This window comes from Betta splendens, chromosome 3 (assembly GCF_900634795.4).
Source record: "Betta splendens chromosome 3, fBetSpl5.4, whole genome shotgun sequence".
NCBI lineage: Eukaryota > Metazoa > Chordata > Actinopteri > Anabantiformes > Osphronemidae > Betta > Betta splendens.
This window is the reverse complement of record NC_040883.2, coordinates 11,402,719-11,422,498: the sequence shown is the minus strand read 5'-3', so window position 1 is coordinate 11,422,498 and position 19,780 is coordinate 11,402,719. Positions and strand designations below refer to the sequence as shown.

The 19,780-nt window shown below is 40.6% G+C and overlaps 3 protein-coding genes across 5 annotated transcripts; 2 read left to right on the top strand and 1 right to left on the bottom strand.

Moving 5' to 3' along the window:
• The first annotated feature begins 202 nt into the window (after positions 1-202).
• LOC114852166 (E3 ubiquitin-protein ligase AMFR-like) lies at positions 203-7,825 on the top strand. Of its 2 annotated transcripts, none has more exons than XM_041070034.2 (14): positions 203-221; positions 855-1,171; positions 1,255-1,347; positions 1,438-1,602; positions 3,021-3,173; positions 3,446-3,486; positions 3,851-3,983; positions 4,087-4,220; positions 4,306-4,416; positions 4,735-4,931; positions 5,021-5,124; positions 5,319-5,453; positions 5,600-5,787; positions 5,928-7,825. In XM_041070034.2, the coding sequence occupies exons 2-14, from the start codon at positions 917-919 to the stop codon at positions 6,082-6,084; spliced, it is 1,866 nt and encodes a 621-aa protein (XP_040925968.1). In that variant the 5' UTR covers positions 203-221; positions 855-916; the 3' UTR covers positions 6,085-7,825. The 2 variants fall into 2 exon arrangements, with proteins under 2 accessions (XP_040925968.1, XP_029000187.1); XM_029144354.3 differs by lacking the exon at positions 203-221 and adding an exon at positions 268-438.
• A 303-nt stretch (positions 7,826-8,128) lies between these two features.
• gnpnat1 (glucosamine-phosphate N-acetyltransferase 1) lies at positions 8,129-11,669 on the top strand. 2 transcript variants are annotated; one of them, XM_029144357.3, is made up of 6 exons: positions 8,129-8,329; positions 9,803-9,966; positions 10,088-10,150; positions 10,285-10,412; positions 10,608-10,669; positions 10,782-11,669. In XM_029144357.3, exons 2-6 carry the CDS (start codon positions 9,813-9,815, stop codon positions 10,927-10,929), a joined length of 555 nt encoding a protein of 184 aa, XP_029000190.1. In that variant the 5' UTR covers positions 8,129-8,329; positions 9,803-9,812; the 3' UTR covers positions 10,930-11,669. The 2 variants fall into 2 exon arrangements, with proteins under 2 accessions (XP_029000190.1, XP_029000189.1); XM_029144356.3 differs by having other exon boundaries at positions 8,132-8,349.
• Positions 11,670-11,834: 165 nt separating this feature from the next.
• Positions 11,835-15,838, bottom strand: styx (serine/threonine/tyrosine interacting protein). The gene is made up of 11 exons (XM_029144355.3): positions 15,620-15,838; positions 15,236-15,268; positions 14,248-14,301; positions 14,055-14,152; positions 13,887-13,947; positions 13,754-13,790; positions 13,631-13,670; positions 13,239-13,289; positions 12,916-12,988; positions 12,622-12,712; positions 11,835-12,398 (listed from the first exon to the last, which is right to left on the bottom strand). Exons 1-11 carry the CDS (start codon positions 15,674-15,676, stop codon positions 12,325-12,327), a joined length of 669 nt encoding a protein of 222 aa, XP_029000188.1. The 5' UTR covers positions 15,677-15,838; the 3' UTR covers positions 11,835-12,324.
• Between the last annotated feature and the right edge of the window lie 3,942 nt (positions 15,839-19,780).

Here is a 19,780-nt window from a genome sequence, read left to right as displayed (position 1 = left end):
TGCATTTATTACTTAAAATGATTTTACTTATTTGGTCCACTCACTGCAGTTGGTATAAATAAAGCAGGGTCAAACGCATAAGCAGCTGTACTGTACAATTTAACGTGGACGTGCACGAGCGGTTTGTTCTAGAAACCCCTTGATTAAGACCTCTAATAAAGTATTGAGGAAAGGCCTTCAAGATTTACTTCCGCAGCGGCAGAGCGAAATGTGATATCGAGGTGAGGATTAAAATGTAAACTTAGTGGACTGACGTTGGGTATTCACTATTACATGATGATGACGCAGTTCCGGTGCGCTGCCAGCTCTCGGAGAAATAAACATGACGATATTGTAGATTAGGCTGTTTCCAGTGCTGTAGCACTACCTTTAACAACCACCACTGAATACAACAAGACACCGAGTATTTAGTTTCTTCGATCAACATCAAGACGAGCCGTAAGTGGCCGTTTAATACGATCTTAGTCTGGGGGTTTGCAAACAGTGGCTAGCGTTAGCGGCGCTAGAGCTAGCTAGCGTTAGGTAACGCTAGCATTAGCCAGGTAAATGGCTAATGTAGGGGCGTGAACTCTGCTCTATTGAGCATTGTTGTTAGCCATTTTGTTCAATCATTTATGCTTTGTGAAGTTGCATTAAGCTTTCAAAGTCAGTCTAATGCGGGGCGGATTTGAGCTAACGTCACACTAGGGCTTCCTATATCTAGCTAGGTTAGCCAACTTATAAAGTAGCAAAATGATCTATGCAGTGGATTTAATAGGGGTTAGCCGCTATCATGTTGCTTAAGTTAGGTTTGTACGCAGGTTATGTGTACTAAATCTTGGCCAGGGTTTGTTAACTCCCTTCTCCCCTCACAGGTGGTCTGTGGCAGGGACAGACCCAATTTTCACAAGCTGAGAGTTGGACCATAACCACTGCAATGCCTCTGCTGTTTTTGGAGAGGTTTCCTTGGCCCAGCCTGCAGACATACACAGCACTGAGTGTTGCTCTGCTCGCTGGCAGCATCTTCAGTGCCTACACCACTGTGACTGACCCAGGCTTTGGGGCCTTGGACACGGATGAAACACCAGCTCCCTCTGACGTTGACATTGCACACATAAATAGTGATATTAGTAACACAGAACTGGCAACCACGGTTCTGTGGTATCTTGTCACTGACAGTCTGTTTGTGTGGGTAAGTGTTGCCTAGTTTGTAACTTTGCATTGATAAATTTTTCTACAAAAGTCAATTGTCACTTCATCGTTCTACTGTCATAGGTGCTGGTCAACACTTTCTGCTGCTCTTTGATGCTAATTGCTAAGATGATTCAGTATGTGGTGTTTGGTCCGCTTCGTGTCAGTGAGAAGCAGGTGAGTTGGTGTTAAAATGGGGTATGACACCTTGAGGCCAAGTTTAAGATGCTTAAAAAAGTATAATTTCCTTTTTCTTTTCTTTCACAGCATTTGAAAGATAAATTCTGGAACTTTATTTTCTACAAGTTCATTTTCATTTTCGGCGTACTGAACGTGCAGACCGTGGATGAGGTGGTCATGTGGTGTCTGTGGTTCTCTGCCCTTGTCTTTCTCCACCTCATGGTGCAGCTCTGCAAAGATCGATTTGAATATGTAAGTATTGCTACATCCTATTTTATTCTTTTGATACAAAACCGCAACTGGTGTGGTTAACAGTCTGGACAGAAATTGTACTAAATGTACAAATGTACTAAAATCCTATTTAATCATAGTTTTTCCTCCATTTAATAGTCATTTACTCTAGTTAATCTGGGAACAGTTACATTAAGTAATGACTGTACACTAAGGAAAGTATTTAAGGAGTTTGCCGTAACATAATAAAACAGAAGCTTAGAAGTTTTACTTTAAACCCTAAATCAGGTAAAAGTTAAGGATACTGTTACGATGGGTAAAGGCTATAATGTATTTGCCTTTTCTATAAAATATTCCAGCATATTGAATCCTTATCTGATATGGAATATAATGACACCTTATTATTACATATACAAACTAGTGTAGCTTATTTCAAACTTGCTGAGTGTCCACCAAAAACCTATACAAGATGGTCTGTTCTCCTCACCGCTGGCTCTATTAATATTAGCATTAGCTCTATTAATAGTAGCATGTTAGACCACTGATAAAGTTTCAGTCCCTACAACTACCTATGACAGTTCTTCGTATCAGATTGTTTGCTGCATGTTGGCAAAAACAAAATGTCATCTCCTCCTTGTAAGCTATGGCTTTCGAAGTCCACCCGATGTTCTTTTGTGAACTTTCATGTAAAACAGAAATGTTCTCCTTGTCTCAGCTTTGATTACATATGTGTTCATGCATGCTTTTTCTTTTGTCAGTTGATTTGGCCCAGCTGTTTTGTCTTCCTATTTCCTTGAGTTGTAGTTTTGTGGTGAACCCCATGTGTGTTGATTAAACTGATACAGTGTGTCTCAATGTATATTGTGTTGTCATGGAAAGCCTGTTGTTTTAATGTTTGAAAGTGGCACTTTGAAATCCCAAATTGTTTTCCCTTAAATACTTGGATGAGAGTTTGTTTAATTTAATAAGGTTTAGTTGACAAATACTGGGCAAAAACATTACAATTTTTTTTTTCTATAGTAAATATCTCAAGTTCTATTTTGCCAAAACAAAAATTTCATCACATTCACCACGTATCACATTTGACTTATGATATTCACTGTAAAAAACCAAATTGCTATGGCTGTTTCATTTTTTACACCACTATCACTATCGGGTTATTCCTTCACATACTTGGATGTTAACACTCAAAGCTGCATTCTCACTTCAAGGAGTAGTCAGTTTGAGTTTGGCACGTCCACATTATTGAACAAAAAGTAGTAAAAAATATATATATATATTTGTTCGTATTCCCCCGTACCGTGGTCACATGATATAATAAACATCATTCACATGTCATGAACATACACCCTCAATCTCTGCCATGAACAGTAGCACAAATAAGTCACTTGGATGTCAGAAGACTTAAGACTTAATTGTTCATTCTTTCTTATCTACAGCTGTCATTCTCCCCCTCCACTCCAATGAACAGCCACGTGCGAGTCCTTTGCCTGCTGGTCTCCTTGCTGCTGGACTGCTGCGGGCTGGCTGTGGTCTGTGGTCTGCTGGGAGCTCCCCATGGGATGCACACCCTCTCCTTCATGGCAGCCGAGGTAAGGGGTTTGGTGCCACAGTTTTATCACAATGAATACTTGCGCTTTAAACAAAGTTAGTTTTGGTTTAAAAAACAAAGATTTGTGTCATTCCAGATATGTATATTTCTAATTGTAGATGGAATAAAGTTTTGACTTTGCTCACATCTCAAGTGTTCCATTTCAACTTTAGCAATGTGTGTTACAATAAGAAACAGCACATCATATATAAATATATGGATTAAAGAAAGTGATGAGAAAAATCATAATAATATTGTATGTTTAATCTTCAGTGTCTGCTGGTCACTGTTCGCACCGGGCATGTCATCATGAGGTAAGTTCTTCTCTTTAAACAAACAACTGCAGTACAGAATTATAGCGCTATAAACTGCTTATATATTCGGTAGCTTCCTGCTAGAAACAATACTAGACTTGTTACCACTGTCATGACCAAAACATTTGTAGTAAGTGTCCTGTACTAGTTGTATAATTTGCAGTTGTATACAAATGAGATAAGAAGTGTTTGTTCAAACAAAGCATATCAGACTAAATGTGACTAGGCAAAATTATGTTCCTCACTGTTTTTGTACCGCACCCACTATTGCTTTTATGTGGTGCATTCATGTTGAACGTGGCTGAATCCACCATCACACAGACTACATACTGGCTGGGTTTCATGGTTTCAAATGTTGCCTCAGGTACTCCATTCATCTGTGGGATCTCAATCACCCAGGAACTTGGGAGAGTAAAGGAACATATGTGTATTACACTGACTTCACAATGGAGCTGGCTATGTTGTTTCTGGACCTCATGCACCATATCCACATGCTGGTAAGACAAACAGTAAACAGGTGCTTACTTGCTGTGCTTGGTTGATTTAGGTTTGTCTCTGTTCCCCTTTTTCTGACCCCTAATTCACCTTTTCTCCCCCAAGCTGTTTGGTAACATCTGGCTGTCCATGGCAAGCTTAGTTATCTTCATGCAGCTGCGCTATCTTTTCCATGAAGTCCAGCGTCGTATCCGCCGCCACAAAAACTACCTTCGCGTCATCAACAACATGGAAGCCAGGTGAAAATAATTTTGATCATATATTCCAATATTATTAAATGCAAACTAAAGTATTTTACTATGTCATCTGAACTGGTATGTGCAGATTTGCTATTGCTACTGCAGAGGAGCTGGCAGCTAATGATGACGATTGTGCCATCTGCTGGGATGCCATGTTGACAGCACGCAAACTGCCCTGTGGACATCTTTTCCACAAGTAACTCTTTTTTTTTTCCATTAAGTAGAAGGTTTACTAACTGCTGGCTGAGCTGGGGTGGTTTTGCTGTTGCTGAACTGTGAACCTACAGACTAGGAAAAATACATATCTTCAGTAGTTAGATTAAGAACTGTTAAAGCAGGGGCTACAGGAATGGGTGGCAGCAGGGCATGAATACTTCATCTATTATTTGTTTGGCTAGTGTCTAAAATCCTGCTCAAGTTTATTAAAGTTTTATAATAAAGCAGGGGACCTGATTTATTTTTATACAAAATTTTGCCACGAAAACATTCAGTTTTGATCTGTGTCTGTTTCCAGCTCTTGTTTGCGCTCATGGCTGGAGCAGGACACCTCCTGTCCAACATGCAGGACCTCTCTGAACATCAATGGTGATGGAGGACAGCCAAGGGGCCAGCAGCAAGCTGGTGGTTTGGAGGACAATATTGGCCCTGTGGGTGCCGCTCCAGATGCCAGACCACACATTAACCAACACAACCACTTCTTCCACTTTGATGGTAAGTCTCTTAGACAGGAATCAGTATATCTGATGGATGGTGGTTTCAGCTGAGAAATGGTAATTCAAAAAATATGTACATTCTCGCAGGATCACGCATTGCCAGCTGGTTGCCGAGTTTCTCAGTCGAGGTAATGCACACTACCAACATCCTGGGCATCGCTCAAGCGAACAACTCCCAGCTCCTGGCCATGGTGAGTCCATGTTTACAGTCAGTTGACGTTACTGATTTCAGTTGAGATGATAACACAAACAGCACTGTGAGCCAGGTCTTATAGTTTTTTCTTGGGTAGAGCTGACTATCTAAAACCTAAAAAGTGGATGCTGACAGTCATCCTGAGTCCTTTCTCTGTTGCTTTATTTACCATATGTGCCTTTTGGTCACCAGGCTCATCAGGTCCAGGAGATGTTCCCTCAGGTGCCCTCCTATTTAGTAATGCAGGACCTGCAGCTGACCCGCTCTGTGGAGGTCACCACTGACAACATCCTGGAGGGACGTATCCAGGTGCCTTTCCCAGCACAGGTCAGTCAGCTGGGGGCTAATCACAAGCCCAGGTTTTCATTCTGTTACTGATGCCTCTAATTCCTTTTTTGTATTAATTACGTTATTAGTTTGATTAAAAGGCAGAATATGTCAGTCAGCATAATAAGTCCATCTCCCTTTCTTAGGCCATAGAGCGTGGCCCCATACAGATGAACCCTGCAACTGATGAGCAGGCAGGCCCCAGTGGAGCAGAGGGGGGAGTCAGTGAAGCAGATAACATGGAGGTGAGGGGAGGTCGTTTCTCTAAGTCAGCTGAGGAAAGGCAGAAGATGTTAAAGCAGAGGAAAGAAGACCTGCTGCAGCAAGCACGCAGGTCAGTACACTGACTTCCTCATGCATTAGCGCTAAAATGTGTGCAAAGGAAGTTAGTTTTGAAACATTTTGGCTTTCCCCCCTGACAGCTCACTTTGTGTTCCTAAAGTAATGTCTTTACATTTTTGGTATTTCCTATAGAAGATACCTGAATAAAAGTTCAGATGAACAGGATGAGGATTTGCCTGGACTGGAGGAAGACAGCATCCCAGAAATGGACTCAACTGTGCTGAGACGTAGAACCATGGCTGCAGCTGCAGAGAGACGCATTCAAAATCTACATGATCCAGCGCCGTGATACACAAAGGAGTCTACCCCATCATCGTCATCATCATCGTCACGCAAAGTGGCACCAACAGAGCCCTTTCAGTGTGCCCCATACGGTGTTCAGTCACCAAATTCAAAACTATAAATAAAGTATTGCTAACATGACCTTTGGTCTGTGTCCTGCCTGCGAGGCGGGACTACTGAATGGCCTTGACATCATTTGAGTCCATTCTAAGTATTTGGAGAATTACACAAAGCAACGGGTGCAAGATAGCATTGCCCTCCAATCACGTGCCACACATTGCCACACCAGCTTTGAGCACAAGTATCTGCCGTGACTGAGCTGAGAATGGCTGTTTAAAATGAGCATGCTTAGCATTAAGGAGAGCCAAGTCTTTAATGAAGATGTGGGTTCTTGTTTTTTTTCTTTTAGCAGGTTGTTCTTTCAGCTTGTTTTCATCATTGCAGAAATCTCTCTGTTCTGGATGGAAACGTTCATCTGACATGTTTTTATTTTCAGTTTCCAAATGTGAATTAATTGTAGTCACAACAAGGCTTTTATTTCTTGCCTTGGGTAAGAGAATGTCACTTTAGTATTGTTCAGCCTTTCTGTCAAATATGAATGTTTCTATGAAAGTAATGCTGCAAACAAAGTGTTTTTGACCCACGTGGGTTGTTCGGTTTTTAGTGTGTTCTATTTCTCATTGGAAACTGTTTGGATTCTGTTATAGAACTCGAGGGGAGGAGGCTGTGTAAATCTTTCTAATACTGGTTTCTAGAGATGCATATGTTATGAAGGGGAAGCCATCCTCTCTACAAACTGCTGTTGAGTTTAGAAAATATGGTTTTCTGTTAAATGTGTTCTTGGTCATATATGTTCACTGTTTATTTTAATTATTGGTAAAAATAGTTATGTTTTCTGCAGCTGGACTTGCTGCTGGGTGCTTTGAGGATGTTTTGCCTCTCATTCATTAAGCGACACTAGTTCAATTTGCAAAACACTTTTGTTTGTGAATGAGAAACAAAATGTTTTCAAAACTTGGCAGTAACTCCAGTTGCCTTTGACCTGGATATTCTCCAACCTGGATGACTAACAACGCTTATGAAGTAATTTTTATAATGTTTTACATGCAGCCTTTGTCTATTCACACTGAGGAGTGGTAATTAAATAAAAACGAAAACAGATACAAGCAGAAAGCATCATCATGTCTGCTATTAAACAGCCTTTGTTTTCTTTTGGTTAAAGTCAAATTTCAGTCAACGTGTAGCTGGTGGAACATTCACAGACACAGCTGAAACTGTTATAATTGTTTGTTTTCTGTGATCACATTGCAGAAGCAGGTTACAGTGTGATGTGCATGGATCTAGAGAAGTGCTTTTATATTTCCTTCCACCTTATCCCAAAGAGCTGTCCATGAACTTCCTCCAAAAGCTGAAGTGTTTTTGATCTGTGTGTGTTATTTTCATGGAGTGGGGATGTTAAACAAACATGAAAAAAAAAGAAATTTAAATTAGTCAGTGTACAGAAATACAGTTTTGTTTTCATTTTCAGTTTGTCATTCAGTTATTTAATGCCATCTGATCTATTTTCCTATCCATGGTTATATTTCTTAACCATAACTAATTTAATCAAATCTGGACTGAGCTTTCCTGTATTTTTGTGCCTAATTCAAGAATTGTTCAGTTATGGGTGATTGCTGTAAATCTAGTTTTTGTAAAATATGTTAATACAAGAGAACTCAATAAACAGCTTCTACAGCTTTTTAACAAGAGACATTGATTCAATCATCTTTTCTTGATGTGTGTTCATTAATATTTGTGTGAGAGTTGTGACCTGCAGAAGGTTTGTGGTTTCATTTCCTAATATCCTTGGCTTATATGTATTAGATACATCTCTCAATTCTAATGCAAACACAGCTGTTTGTATGAATATCATATCCACAATCGTAAATAGAAAACGCCTGCACCTGCTTTCATGAATAATGTCATGATTTGCTATTATTATTCTACTGGAAACTCTAAAAGCGAGCTGGAGGCAAGGAAGACGTCAGCGCACGTGTGACGCTTCGAGTGACGTCACTGGGCTGCGCCTCCACCTCCTGCACCTTGGCCACGTCAAGCAGAAGGGCTCGTCATGCCAGGCGGAACCAGCAGCCGAAAACACCCACGCCGCTCAGCTTGATGGTGTAGCCCAGCCTCATTCATAACTACTCAAGGATCCCGGTTGTCGCTGAACGGAACCTCAGCTTGGGAGTTCTACTGGACCGTGTCCGCTTGTGCGTGTTTTTTGTCATCGGTAAGTTTATTTTAGCTCGCTAGTTAGCTAGTAGTAATGCAGCATGCCGAGCCATTTTTAAGGAAGTAAGTGGTTGTGTGACGTGAACTTGATCTTACCGGACTGGACACACGTCATAAGTCTACTCAATAGTACAAATTGGCTGTGTGTATACGTGATATAATGGTAACCGATTTCTTTCGTTAGCCTACATATAATGGACTGTTTACGTCTTTTCATAGCTTAGCCTCTGTGGCCTTGGCTTCGGTGGGAAAACCCATCTGACACCCAATAAAACAATTGGTGCAATAACGTTTAATCATTTGGATGGGTTCGTGGTCGGTAGATAGCAGGAAGTGTTTTCCGCTACCATGGAAACCAGAACTACGATTCAGAAAGTTCTTGTGTTCGAGGTTCATCTGTATGAAAGCCATCAGCAACTGTGATAGACTGACCTGTTGGTCCTGCTCTGTGGGTGGATCTCTATGGGATGGGCTTTTCTCATATTACACATCCCGAATCATGTCCTGGAAAGAGATGATGAATGAATGTTCACTGTCAGGGCGTGTTTAAAACTGTTGATAAAAAATAATTTAGAGAGTAACATTTACTCAAGTACTGTATTTTTATATAATAATCCTGGGTTAAATCCTGTTGACTGACCAAAGTCTACAATGGACTGTGTCTAAGTCACTTGGATAGAGCTTATTGTCATTGGCAAAATATTAAAAACACATGAGTTGAGTGAGCTGCACTGGGTAAAATAATTCCTCATCTTTTCTGTATTTAAATCAAATCAGAGCTGCTAGAAGCACGCATTTTGTCACATTTTACAGTTTGTAAAAGGGGTTGCTGGTGGTTTGTAGCTTATGGGGCACAGCGTGGCTCACTAAGATCCGCCAAGTGTTTATACATTCTCATTATGTTGGTGCCATACTCATTAAAATGAGCTTGGAGTCTGCAGATGTTTAGAAAAAGGACCCAGACTCATTCCCTTCTGTTCAATGTGTTAAAACTCAGCGTACTCTTTCTTGGCACCACTTAATTAATAATAGAGATGTACGATGAAATGAATCCTGCATTGGTGTTTATCAAAGCTGTGTTGTATAGTTGTATATATGCTGTTTCCGCTAAAGCAAACCTGGTGGCTTTGGTTACTTTATAGATTAACATTCTTGACATAAAATCATATGATAAAACATTCTGGCCTACTCAGTCCTACCTTTTTAAAAGCACTGTTGTTTCTGTTCCACACTTAAGTAGAAGTGCATCATATGGCTGAACCTGAAGTAGGACTTGCTGGAGCATCAAGTTTGTCTCCCGCAAATTCGTATTTGTCAAGTCAAAGTTCAGGCAAAGTTTCCAATCACAGTTGAAAGTTAACTAGTTATGCTCAGGTATCCGATGTCTTTTATAATCCATAAAAGACTTTCTCTTCAGTGTGTCATACGTCTACTATTGTTATTCCTAACAGAGATTGTGGAATGCTGCTGGACGAGACTCCACTTTTTGAGCCGTCTCTACTTCAGGAGTTAGACTGGAGTAAGAACACTGCCCCCTTCTCTCCTCCCATCTCCCCATCGAGCCCAGGGGAAGGCCTGGTGCTCAGGCCGCTCTGTACAGCAGACTACAACAGGGGTGAGTCAGGTCTCAGCAGTTAGTTATGGGGAAAATGTGTGTCTTGTTTGATGGTTTCCAGTATCTCATGTAAATTAAAGCAGATGATGTCAACAGCTGTTCTACTGTTCTTATGTTCCAGGATTCTTTAAGGTTTTGTCTCAGCTCACCCAAACAGGCGATGTCACTGCAGAGCAGTTCACGAGTATGTTGAATAGGAATTAAATTCTATTAAGACCTTTCACGCTTTATTCCATTCAAAAATTATTACATACATACGCAGGCACATACACTAAGTACAAAAAGACACAAAGGCTCAACTAAACTTCTTACTTTCAGAAAAGTTTGAGCATATGAAGAAGACGGGAGACTACTATGTCATCGTAGTGGAGGACACAGCACTGCGGCAGATCGTTGCTACTGCTACACTGATTACAGAGCACAAGTTTATCCACTCCTGTTCTAAGGTACTTTAGACTGCAGCTGCGTAAGAAACTGTAATTATGTTATATAATTCCATTCTGGAAACCAGTGTGATAAAGAAGTTACTGATTAATGTGGTGGTTATTAGAAGCCTGGTAATTATTAACACATGTTACACATAACCCCTTGATATTTGTAAGATGGATGGAAGTGAAGACCCTCTGTTCTGCTGTTTGTAGAGAGGTCGCGTGGAGGAGGTTGTGGTCAGTGACGTGTGCCGGGGGAAGCAGCTGGGCAAACTGTAAGTCAGCCGGAGAAAGACACTGCCTCCTGCTTGTTAAATTTAATGCCCATAGGTTTTTATACAGATATGGAAACATTAATCAAAGTTTGTCTCTTATTTTTAAATCTAGGCTAGTTTCAACACTAACTCTCATCAGCAAAAAACTCAAGTGTTATAAAATCACACTGGAATGTGCACCAAAAAATGTGGCTTTCTACGAGAAGTTTGGCTACGCTGCTTCAGACGAGGCCTACATGCAGTGTCGATTCTTTGACTGAGGACAGAGCAGCTTTATGAACGTCTCTCCTGGGGACATGGACCATATGTTTGTATGCACCAACTACGTCTTAATGACGACACAGCTGGAGGACGGGTCTGTGGTTCTAAACACATCTGATTTCAGCACACAGCTAAAGTATGATTGTTCCTTGCTTCCAGTCTCTACATCATCCTTTGCCCCTCTGGGAACCTTACCAGACATCCTTTATTGTAAACATGTTTAACTGCTCATGAGTAATTTGCTCTGTATCAAAAGAGAATCCAGGCTACTTTAAAAAAACGATGCTGGGAAATCAAGATTTACCAAATTTGCATATTTCCAAAACTTAGTTCACTACACTGAAGAACTGTTTGCATGAAGGATTCATTGTAAATCAGCTCTGTTACATTGATTGAACAGCCGCCAGAACAAAGCAGCTGTATATTTTTTTTTAAACCTTAAAACGTCTTCAGGTTTTAGTTGGGTTTCATCTTCTAATCTGTCCATTTTAAAACATGTTATTTCCTTTCTGACACTAGTTATGCAGGAAAACCTTAGTGAAGGTTAAATACAAGACGTGAAGCATCAAGTTGATACTGCTATAATGAAAAACATGGAAAGGCAACAAATGTTTTTGTATATTACCTCGTATTTAAGCTTTTGTAGTCTTCTGATGTGGTCATGGAGAACAGGGGAACATATTTAATGTAATTTATTTACAAATATCTAATGGTCAAATAAAATATTCTATGATCTACACACCTCGTTGCCCTTATCTATTGGACATGAGAGGCACCACATCCCGGTCAGGTCACCAGTCAAACTCCGGTCCTTTAGCTGTGAGGCAACACTAACCAATACCATGATTGTCTTTACATAGTAATACTCAAGAAAAATTCAAGACTGAAACACAAAATGAGAAGATTTTAACATGTGAACAACACTTTTTTTATTAAGCAGCGAGTTATTATATTCCCATTTTTTTACTATCCAACTTAAGTATGGTATTAGTCCATCATCCTGTGATTCACAAAATAAAAAGGCATTAGTAATTCTCTTCTAGTGTCCAACCCCTGGGTGACATACTGACTACTTTGTGTCAACTGCCACCTTCTGGTCATCTAATTCAAGTATTGAAAGTGCATTATTGCAATACTGTCCCACTGCAAATGCAAAATGCTTTAAATACTATAAAACTGCAAAAAATTTCCCATCAGTGCATACAGCTCAAGAAAAAAATTGTTATCAAATTAGCCCATTCCCCTTCAGAACTCCATTTCAGACTAGAGTTCCTCCCCTCCCACCCTCACCCCCTTCTCCTTAGAAAAAAAGAAGTATTTACATGTTTAATCCAATTAAAAAGGTAAAAAAAAAGAGTGCACTATGCCAGATGGCTAAACATCAGCAAAGCTCATCAGCTCATCTGTGCTGCTGTGACCTGCATCGTCCCAAAGTCTTCGTCTTCCTCCAGGCTGCGTTTGCGACTTCCTGATGAAGATATTTGGAGATTAACAAAGAGCAACTGACAATAAAATAACTTTTTGTGCTACTGTATTGCACACAGGACTGACTTCAGAAACCTTTCAGGACTGAATAGGTGAAATGAGATGTAGCTTCTTAAATTGGGGTGTGAGAATGCTCCTGAGTACATCCTTGAGTAGTTTTCCTCTTTAGTATTTACAGGTGCAACTCTGGCTAGATGTGTACAAACCTGGCATTCCAGCTTGCAAGAAGGACCTGCCCAGCTGCACTGGCGACATCATTTTAATAGTCAATCTGGCTAGGTAGATCGCTTCATACTCCTACGGGAAAAAAACAACAAAAAACAAGTGTTAATCAAGAAAAAACAAGCTTCCCAATCACATCCTAAACATGAAAACCATCCTGTAAAATACAAACCTAACATTGAGCATTAGTCACCCAATTCGATTACAAGACTTTATTTTCATGTAACATTAAGTGATTCAATTGTTTGACTCATCTAAATCCACATCCAAGTCTTTACCTGCAACTGGTGCACAAATCCCACATTAGGGTTGATGCAGAACCTCCTCTCCTGGACGTGACTGAACGCATCCCTAAAGTAGAAGGTTCAATGAAAATGATATTAAAAGTATAATGACATCACTTCAAGCTTGTGTTTATATATATATATATATATATATATATATATATATATATATATATATATATATATATATAAATAAAAAAATGTAACGGGATGGCCCTGCTACTACAAACATGAGACAATTACTGCCCTCTAAGAATAATATATAGGGGCTGATTTATTAGAAACATCTGACTAGTTCTATAGTGGCGTAAACTTACCGGTACTTCATCCCAAATGTTTCCATAAGGTATGCAATCACTAGGGCCGCACTGACAGAACAAAGCAAGGGGACAGTGTTATATGCACATATCTTCCAGTTGACAATACATTCCCTGGCCCCTAACCATCACAACTAAAGGCAAACATCCAACCCCTGCTCTAAATTAGAATTAACAAAAACTTAATTCTAACTTTACCATTAGAACCACATCTTAGCCCTAAATCTGGTCTTCAAAGTTGTGACGACTGGCCAAAATGTCCTCACTTTGGTAGTAAAGTGCGTTTTTTGGTTCTCACTTTGATGCAAATACAAGTACACACACTCCAAGAGTGCCCAAAACAATTATAATCCTTAATGCACTATAATCACACTAACAAAAAAAAAACCTACCTTCTTGATATACCAGCATTACCATGAACCAGTACCTTTCCTAAAACAAAAAGATAATCCTATGTTGATAAAATTCTTTTTTCCAATTACTATATTTCAGACTTGTAAAACACGCATACCTACCGCCTGTTGCTAAACAGTTATCAATAAATTCTTTAGTCTGTTAGAGAAAAATCAAACCATATGTCAAACAGTGGAAATTCTAAAGCTTTGTTTCAGTCAATAAAAAGTAAAGAAGTGAAATTTATTAACTTACTGTAGGGAAAAATCTTATTATATTTTCCACTTGATTGTCAGCAATATCTAATACAAGGTATCTGCAAAGACACAATATGTAGTTCTTGGGTTAGTAAGTGGGTACTTGATCAATAAAAACATTTAGGATTTCACAACAAAATGAGTTTTGAAGTGAACAAAGCCTTACCTAAATGTATGAGGGAAGTTAGGTTTAATAAAATTGGCTTCAATGTCTTGGCGGACACACACGATGTGTGTTATGCCCTGTCTCTGTAGAGTTGGCAGCTGCAAAAAAGGGAAAGAGGAGAAGAGATGTGAGGAGTAAAAACAGACACTGTTTTTCTCTCTCCAGGTCCCTGTCTCATTACGTAAAAACTTACTTTGCTTTTCATTGCAGCAGAGTAGGGACCTAAAAACAGCCCTGGTAATATCTCCTGGAAATAAAGAACAGTCAGAACACAGACACAAATCATACCAACGTATGATGTCTTTGTTATGTCTTTAGTAGTATATGTGCAATTATGATGGTGCATTATCTGCTAAAAGCAGTGACTGACTACAACCAGGGGACTTTTAGTACACTGAACCTGAATAACCTGAACACTGTTGATTTGAATCTGTTTACATTTCTACTACTTCAGCTGGTGAACATTTGCCACCACCGTACAAAGCATCTTTCCTCTTGCTGTGCAAATCTGTTACCCAAGGTATGCAGCCCAATAGGAGGCCCTGAGCAGGGTAATTAAAGCATTACAAATGTGACTCAGACACTGCCTCGAGTTGGCAGAGCCCAGGACACCTTGGGTACCACCTGTTTGACACTCGACTTTTGGCAGAACGTGTAGAACAGGTGTCACAGAACGTAACTTATGTCCAAGAGCTACAAGATCTAATCCCCTCACTGCAGAAAAGCAAGTGTTAAAGCACATTACACTGTAAATGATTTGAATTATTATTCAAACTATCTGTCATGTCAATATCCACATTGGTCCTGAATATGATTTAATTACAGTTGAAATCTGTACATTTTATTTTAAAGAGTTTGTTTCGACTGGATTTTAAATATACCATCTAACATTTAAAAAGTAGTTTAGGTCAAACTACTGAGGTTAGAATTTCTTAATATTTACAATTAAAGCACTGATCCTATGATGTAATAATTATTTATGGATGAACAACAACTCTCTCCTATTCACATGCATTGTTAATAAGTAAATACTGCTTTAACAGATACTTCTACCATCATTAGCAGCAGGAGTTTGGGGGAAATTAACCCATTCAAGTGAATCAAAGGATTTACTGTGGAGTCACCCTCTTTAATAGCAGGATTAGCTTTCCCACACCAGACGATGGACTCAGTTCACATACCTGCATTTCTCGTCTCATTGGATAAACCCACTCCTGTAAAAGATAAAGGAGTGAGATGAGAAGCTGAGGGAAAAGCTCTTAAGTTGTTTTGCTGTTGTGGCAGCTGCTGGAAATATTCAAGAGCCAAGACAGGTGGATACCATATGACATACGTGGCTAATGCTACAGTGCTAGGCTAGTCTGTGTTTCTCAGTAAGCACGTTATGACACATCGACACATATAATAAAATGCGTCAATATGTTTACTACACTCGCTACGCTGATAAACAATGACAGGCACAATTTACTAATAAGTTAAAATCATAAACAGCAGGAACGACGTTAGCTAGCCAGCTAGCTCCGGTTAGCCCGGACCCCTAACGGAGGCTGCTGCTCGGGGCTCACCTGGTCCTCCTTGGTCGCGGGCAGAGACGGGAACTCGAGTTTATGCTCCTCGTCCATTCTGCAGGTTGTTCGGGCGCCGTCGGCCCGGCTTCACACGCGGTTTGGATGTTCGTCGCGGCGGGGTTAGCTGGACAGTCGAAGCAGCCCGTCTGGCTCCACATACATGTCCGCCATGCTGTCCCTTGACAGACAAGTCACGTGACACCGCCCGCAGTTGGCAGGGGATTGTGCGCTTGGAGAGAAACAGGGGAGGGAAAGCGATGTCACGTGGGTTCTACGAACCCACCCTCTAGTGACGGTAAACAAAATATATAAACAATATTAGGTGACAAATATTCTACGTTTTTCAGATTGATTTGAATCAAGTAGTCAGGTTTACTAAGTAATTTATAACGTATGAAATGTTTATTTCCATTTAAAACTAGTATAATGTACTGTATATCAATTTATTTGATAACATTTGAAGCAAATAACAACAACAACAACAAAGTTACATGTAAGATAGATAGGAAAACCTGTGTGTAGTTTTGTTAAGTAAATTTGAGTTTGTGTTTTATGTCTTTGATTTTTGAGATACTGTATATTTATTGTATTGTATTGTATTTATTTTATGTTTCAGGTGTCTTCACGTCTGCAGGATTCATAACTTTGTGGGATCAATAAAGCACATAGCATTGGAGCACTGCTGGTCAGTATGCAAGGCCTTCCTCTACTGTCTTATCTGTCACAGTGGCAGATACACCCCCAGACTACTGGTTTCCCTCACCTCAGAAAAGAGTCTTTATCAGTGTCTTAAACATCACAGGACTAGTTTCTCTCTGTGTGAGGCAGTTTCCCTGTAGTGCAGACATCCTGGCGACAACACTCCTTTGATCCGCTGTTGATCCAGGCCAAATCTGAAATCAGCAGACGTGCCAAATTTCTCTGGCAGAAATGTAGTGGCGAGAGACGAAGGAGAAAACGAAGTGAGCGGGAGCGAGGAAACGAAAAATAGCAGAGGAGAAAACTGAGGGGAAAATGTACAACTGTAAGAATTGGATGAAAGCAGCAAAGGTTTACTGTGCCAGGTCTAATCTGGCCACAGAGTCAGCACATAGCAGTAAAACACAGTGGATATGTGGGTCAGAGGGACAAAGTAAGGGATAGCAGGCTATGGTAGGGTTGCTTTTAGATTAAGACTGATTTGACATAAAATAATAACGGCAGGTGGTCGGACTCAGCAGTTCCAGTCTTTGGTTCCAGTTTGTCACATCACTTCATATTCAAGATAAGACAATGAATGCTGACCAAAAGACTAAAAAGACTATTAAAAAAATGTGAAAATACAGACTATTTGCTGTATTCTTTAATGTCTCATGGCCTTTATCACTTTCAAAAAAAGAATATTTAACTTTAATCACAATCATTTAATTAAATTCACAAAGAGGTACATTTATTTTCAAAGTAAGTCATTTGAGGCAATCAGTTGCTAATCAGTTTATGGGAGTTAATGGGTCTGTTTAATTGGGTTTTTCAAACAATCAATTCATTAATAACACCAAAAATAGCCAGAAATAGAATTGTGAAAACTGGCAACACTAACCGTAACGTTTAATGATGCAGAAGCAATTTAACAACGTAACTTCATTGTTAGAAAATCATATTTACCGCTACAACTTAATTCAAACAGTCAAGTCATGAATTTCGATTTTACACAGTTATAAAATCTGGGGTTCTGAGATGAAACTGTCCGTTAATACGCCTGTTCTTATTATTGAAGACATACAGGTGGTGGACTTGTACCAGCCTGCATTATGGTTAAAGATGTATGTAATATTGTATTATAACCCTTAAAAAGAATAAGTGAGGAAAAACACAAGAACTACCTCAATATAACTGACTTTAGTAGAAAACATTATTATTTTTTTATTTTTATTTTTTTTAAAACATTATAAGACATGAGATAAATTCACATCTACATCATGCACAAAATGCACAAAAAAGAACAGCTACATGAACATTATAAACCTAAGTGGTTAATGAGTGGCTCAAGTCATTGTCACAATATTTCCAGATGAGTGTTTATAAGACGCACGTGTATATTTAAAAACTCTCCTCTCGGTCATTACACATCTGTCGACTTGCTGCAGTCACCCTCTTCCTCCTCCTCCTCATCATCATGTAAAAGCTAAATCAGGGTAAGGAAAGCGACAGACAAAGAGGATGTCGGTGCTTAGTGTCTGTCACCGCCGGTGGATTTGGAGCAGGTTTCTCTCTTCTCACTCTTACTACCTGAGTGGTACGACACAGTATGTGGTAGTCTGAGCACAGGATGCCTGCAGTCAATCCAGCTCATGACGAAGTGTAAGCGCGACGAAATATTACATCAGGCTTCTATTTATTATTGTTAAATTCCTGGAAAGCCTCTTGAGGTGCCTGATGCCTTTGAGGTAACATTCTGCTCACTCTTCACAGTGGAATCTCAACATGTGAACATCAGGTTTGACTCAGGAAGATGTTATGATGTTTGGGGCTCATTGCATGAATTCTCGTCTTATACACGTCTCCCAAACAGAGTCCGCTGGAATCTGTGCCTCAGAGAGATTGCCATTCATGATAATCAATCAAATCAGCTGAATCAGGTTTCCAGAGCCAGTAGATGGTGATAGTGATACTGCAGCAGCTGTGACAAAGAAAACCAGCACAGGCAGAAGATGCATTAGAGTCATTTAGAGGAAGTCCTGGAAGGCAGACGAGCTGAGTATCTCCACCGTCGCACAATATGCCCAAAGGGGCCTAGAGTGGCATTATTGCTCATAATTCATATCCATGGCTCATGATATCACTCAGGGAAGAAAACCCAAATCCACAGTGCATAACAGAAAGCCTCCCTCCTCACACCTTTCCAACTCCTAAATACTGTCAGAATTAGTCAGAGGCGTCTCTGCTGCCTGGGAAACGGAGGCTTCCCAGCTTCAACCCGCCACGGCTGTGGAGCTGCACGTGCGTCTGCCTCCTTCAGCCGCCCGTCTCCGCTTTCCAGCTTTTGACACTAGATGGCAGTCAGTCACTGGGGTTGGGACGCCACCGAGCAGCCGGTGCCGGTCCACGTCGGGGACTTCAGGTGCAGCCGGTGGTTTGCTGCGCGCCTGCTTTGTTCCGAACGCGCCGCTATAAACAGATCGTGAACGCGCGCGCGCACGCACGCACGCACGCGCGCTCGCTCGCTTGCTCCACTGCTCCTTTCATTTTGCCTTCAGCCCAAAGGCTCTTGAGTTTGGTTTGATGAAACATGCCTGGAGCTTGAGACATTATCAATATTAAAGCGCGTGTCAGAGCAGATGAGTTCGCAGGCGCCGCTTGCTTTTGTTGGCCTAAATACGGCAGCGTTGCTTTAAAGCGCTGTGAGCTTTAGAAATCGTCATGTAAACGCGGAGACCCGAACTCACCTGCGCTGAAAAACCACCGAGGCGAAGCTTTAGCTCCTCATCAGGCAACTTTACAGCAAATGGGGGAGAAAGATGCTCCATCATCGTCGCCTCCCACTTACAACCTCTCACTGGTTATTGAGTCTGTGGCTCAGGCTCAGCACATCATTACAAAATTACTGATTACAGGCGTAAAGCGATACAAATGAGGAGGTCACCCCCGATGCTTAATTGGTAGGCTGTAATAATGGAGCGGTGATATGTGGGCCCCTAATTGTGTGTTTACGGTGCTATTTATTGGAGAGCATCCCTCCCCTGGCTGCTGCTGATGAGGTGAGCCGCAGCCTGCTAGCATCTTATCAATTCTGCTTCAGCTCCTCAAGGATCACATAATGACTACGTGCGTCTCCGCATCTATTTTTAATGCTCATTTTGAAACATTTAAACTGTTTACAGTTCCACAATCCTTCAGAGTTAATGCACGTCCGCGGAGTCATTGTGTTGATAATAATGTGGAGTTTCATTTCGCCTCGTCCCGCAGAGGAGGGTTGATTTTAAACACAGCCATCTGCGTGGTTGCTGCTGTAACGTTAACAGAAGAGCATTTTACGTGTTACTGTTCGCGAGCTGCTCTAATCAGTGGACCTTAATCCTTCAAAATAAAGCTCCTGGTGTCTCAGTATAATTTACTACCGCGAGGCACCCGCTGCTTTCTGCTGAAACAGAAAACCGCGTCGTCTCTGCTGTACATCAT

What these genes read in the sequence shown, in the direction of transcription:
- LOC114852166 (XM_041070034.2), top strand. Translation starts at nt 917, where the DNA reads ATGCCTCTGCTGTTTTTGGAGAGGTTTCCTTGGCCCAGCCTGCAGACA. An exon ending in TCTCCTTCATGGCAGCCGAG is followed by an intron (nt 3,174 to 3,445) that starts GTAAGGGGTTTG and finishes TTTAATCTTCAG; the next exon opens with TGTCTGCTGGTCACTGTTCG. An exon ending in TGCACCATATCCACATGCTG is followed by an intron (nt 3,984 to 4,086) that starts GTAAGACAAACA and finishes TTCTCCCCCAAG; the next exon opens with CTGTTTGGTAACATCTGGCT.
- gnpnat1 (XM_029144357.3), top strand. Translation starts at nt 9,813, where the DNA reads ATGCTGCTGGACGAGACTCCACTTTTTGAGCCGTCTCTACTTCAGGAG. An exon ending in CACTGCAGAGCAGTTCACGA is followed by an intron (nt 10,151 to 10,284) that starts GTATGTTGAATA and finishes TCTTACTTTCAG; the next exon opens with AAAAGTTTGAGCATATGAAG. An exon ending in GGGAAGCAGCTGGGCAAACT is followed by an intron (nt 10,670 to 10,781) that starts GTAAGTCAGCCG and finishes TTTTAAATCTAG; the next exon opens with GCTAGTTTCAACACTAACTC.
- styx (XM_029144355.3), bottom strand. Translation starts at nt 15,676, where the DNA reads ATGGACGAGGAGCATAAACTCGAGTTCCCGTCTCTGCCCGCGACCAAG. An exon ending in AACTTCCCTCATACATTTAG is followed by an intron (nt 13,948 to 14,054) that starts GTAAGGCTTTGT and finishes GTGTCTTTGCAG; the next exon opens with ATACCTTGTATTAGATATTG. An exon ending in ACATTTGGGATGAAGTACCG is followed by an intron (nt 12,989 to 13,238) that starts GTAAGTTTACGC and finishes CTTCTACTTTAG; the next exon opens with GGATGCGTTCAGTCACGTCC.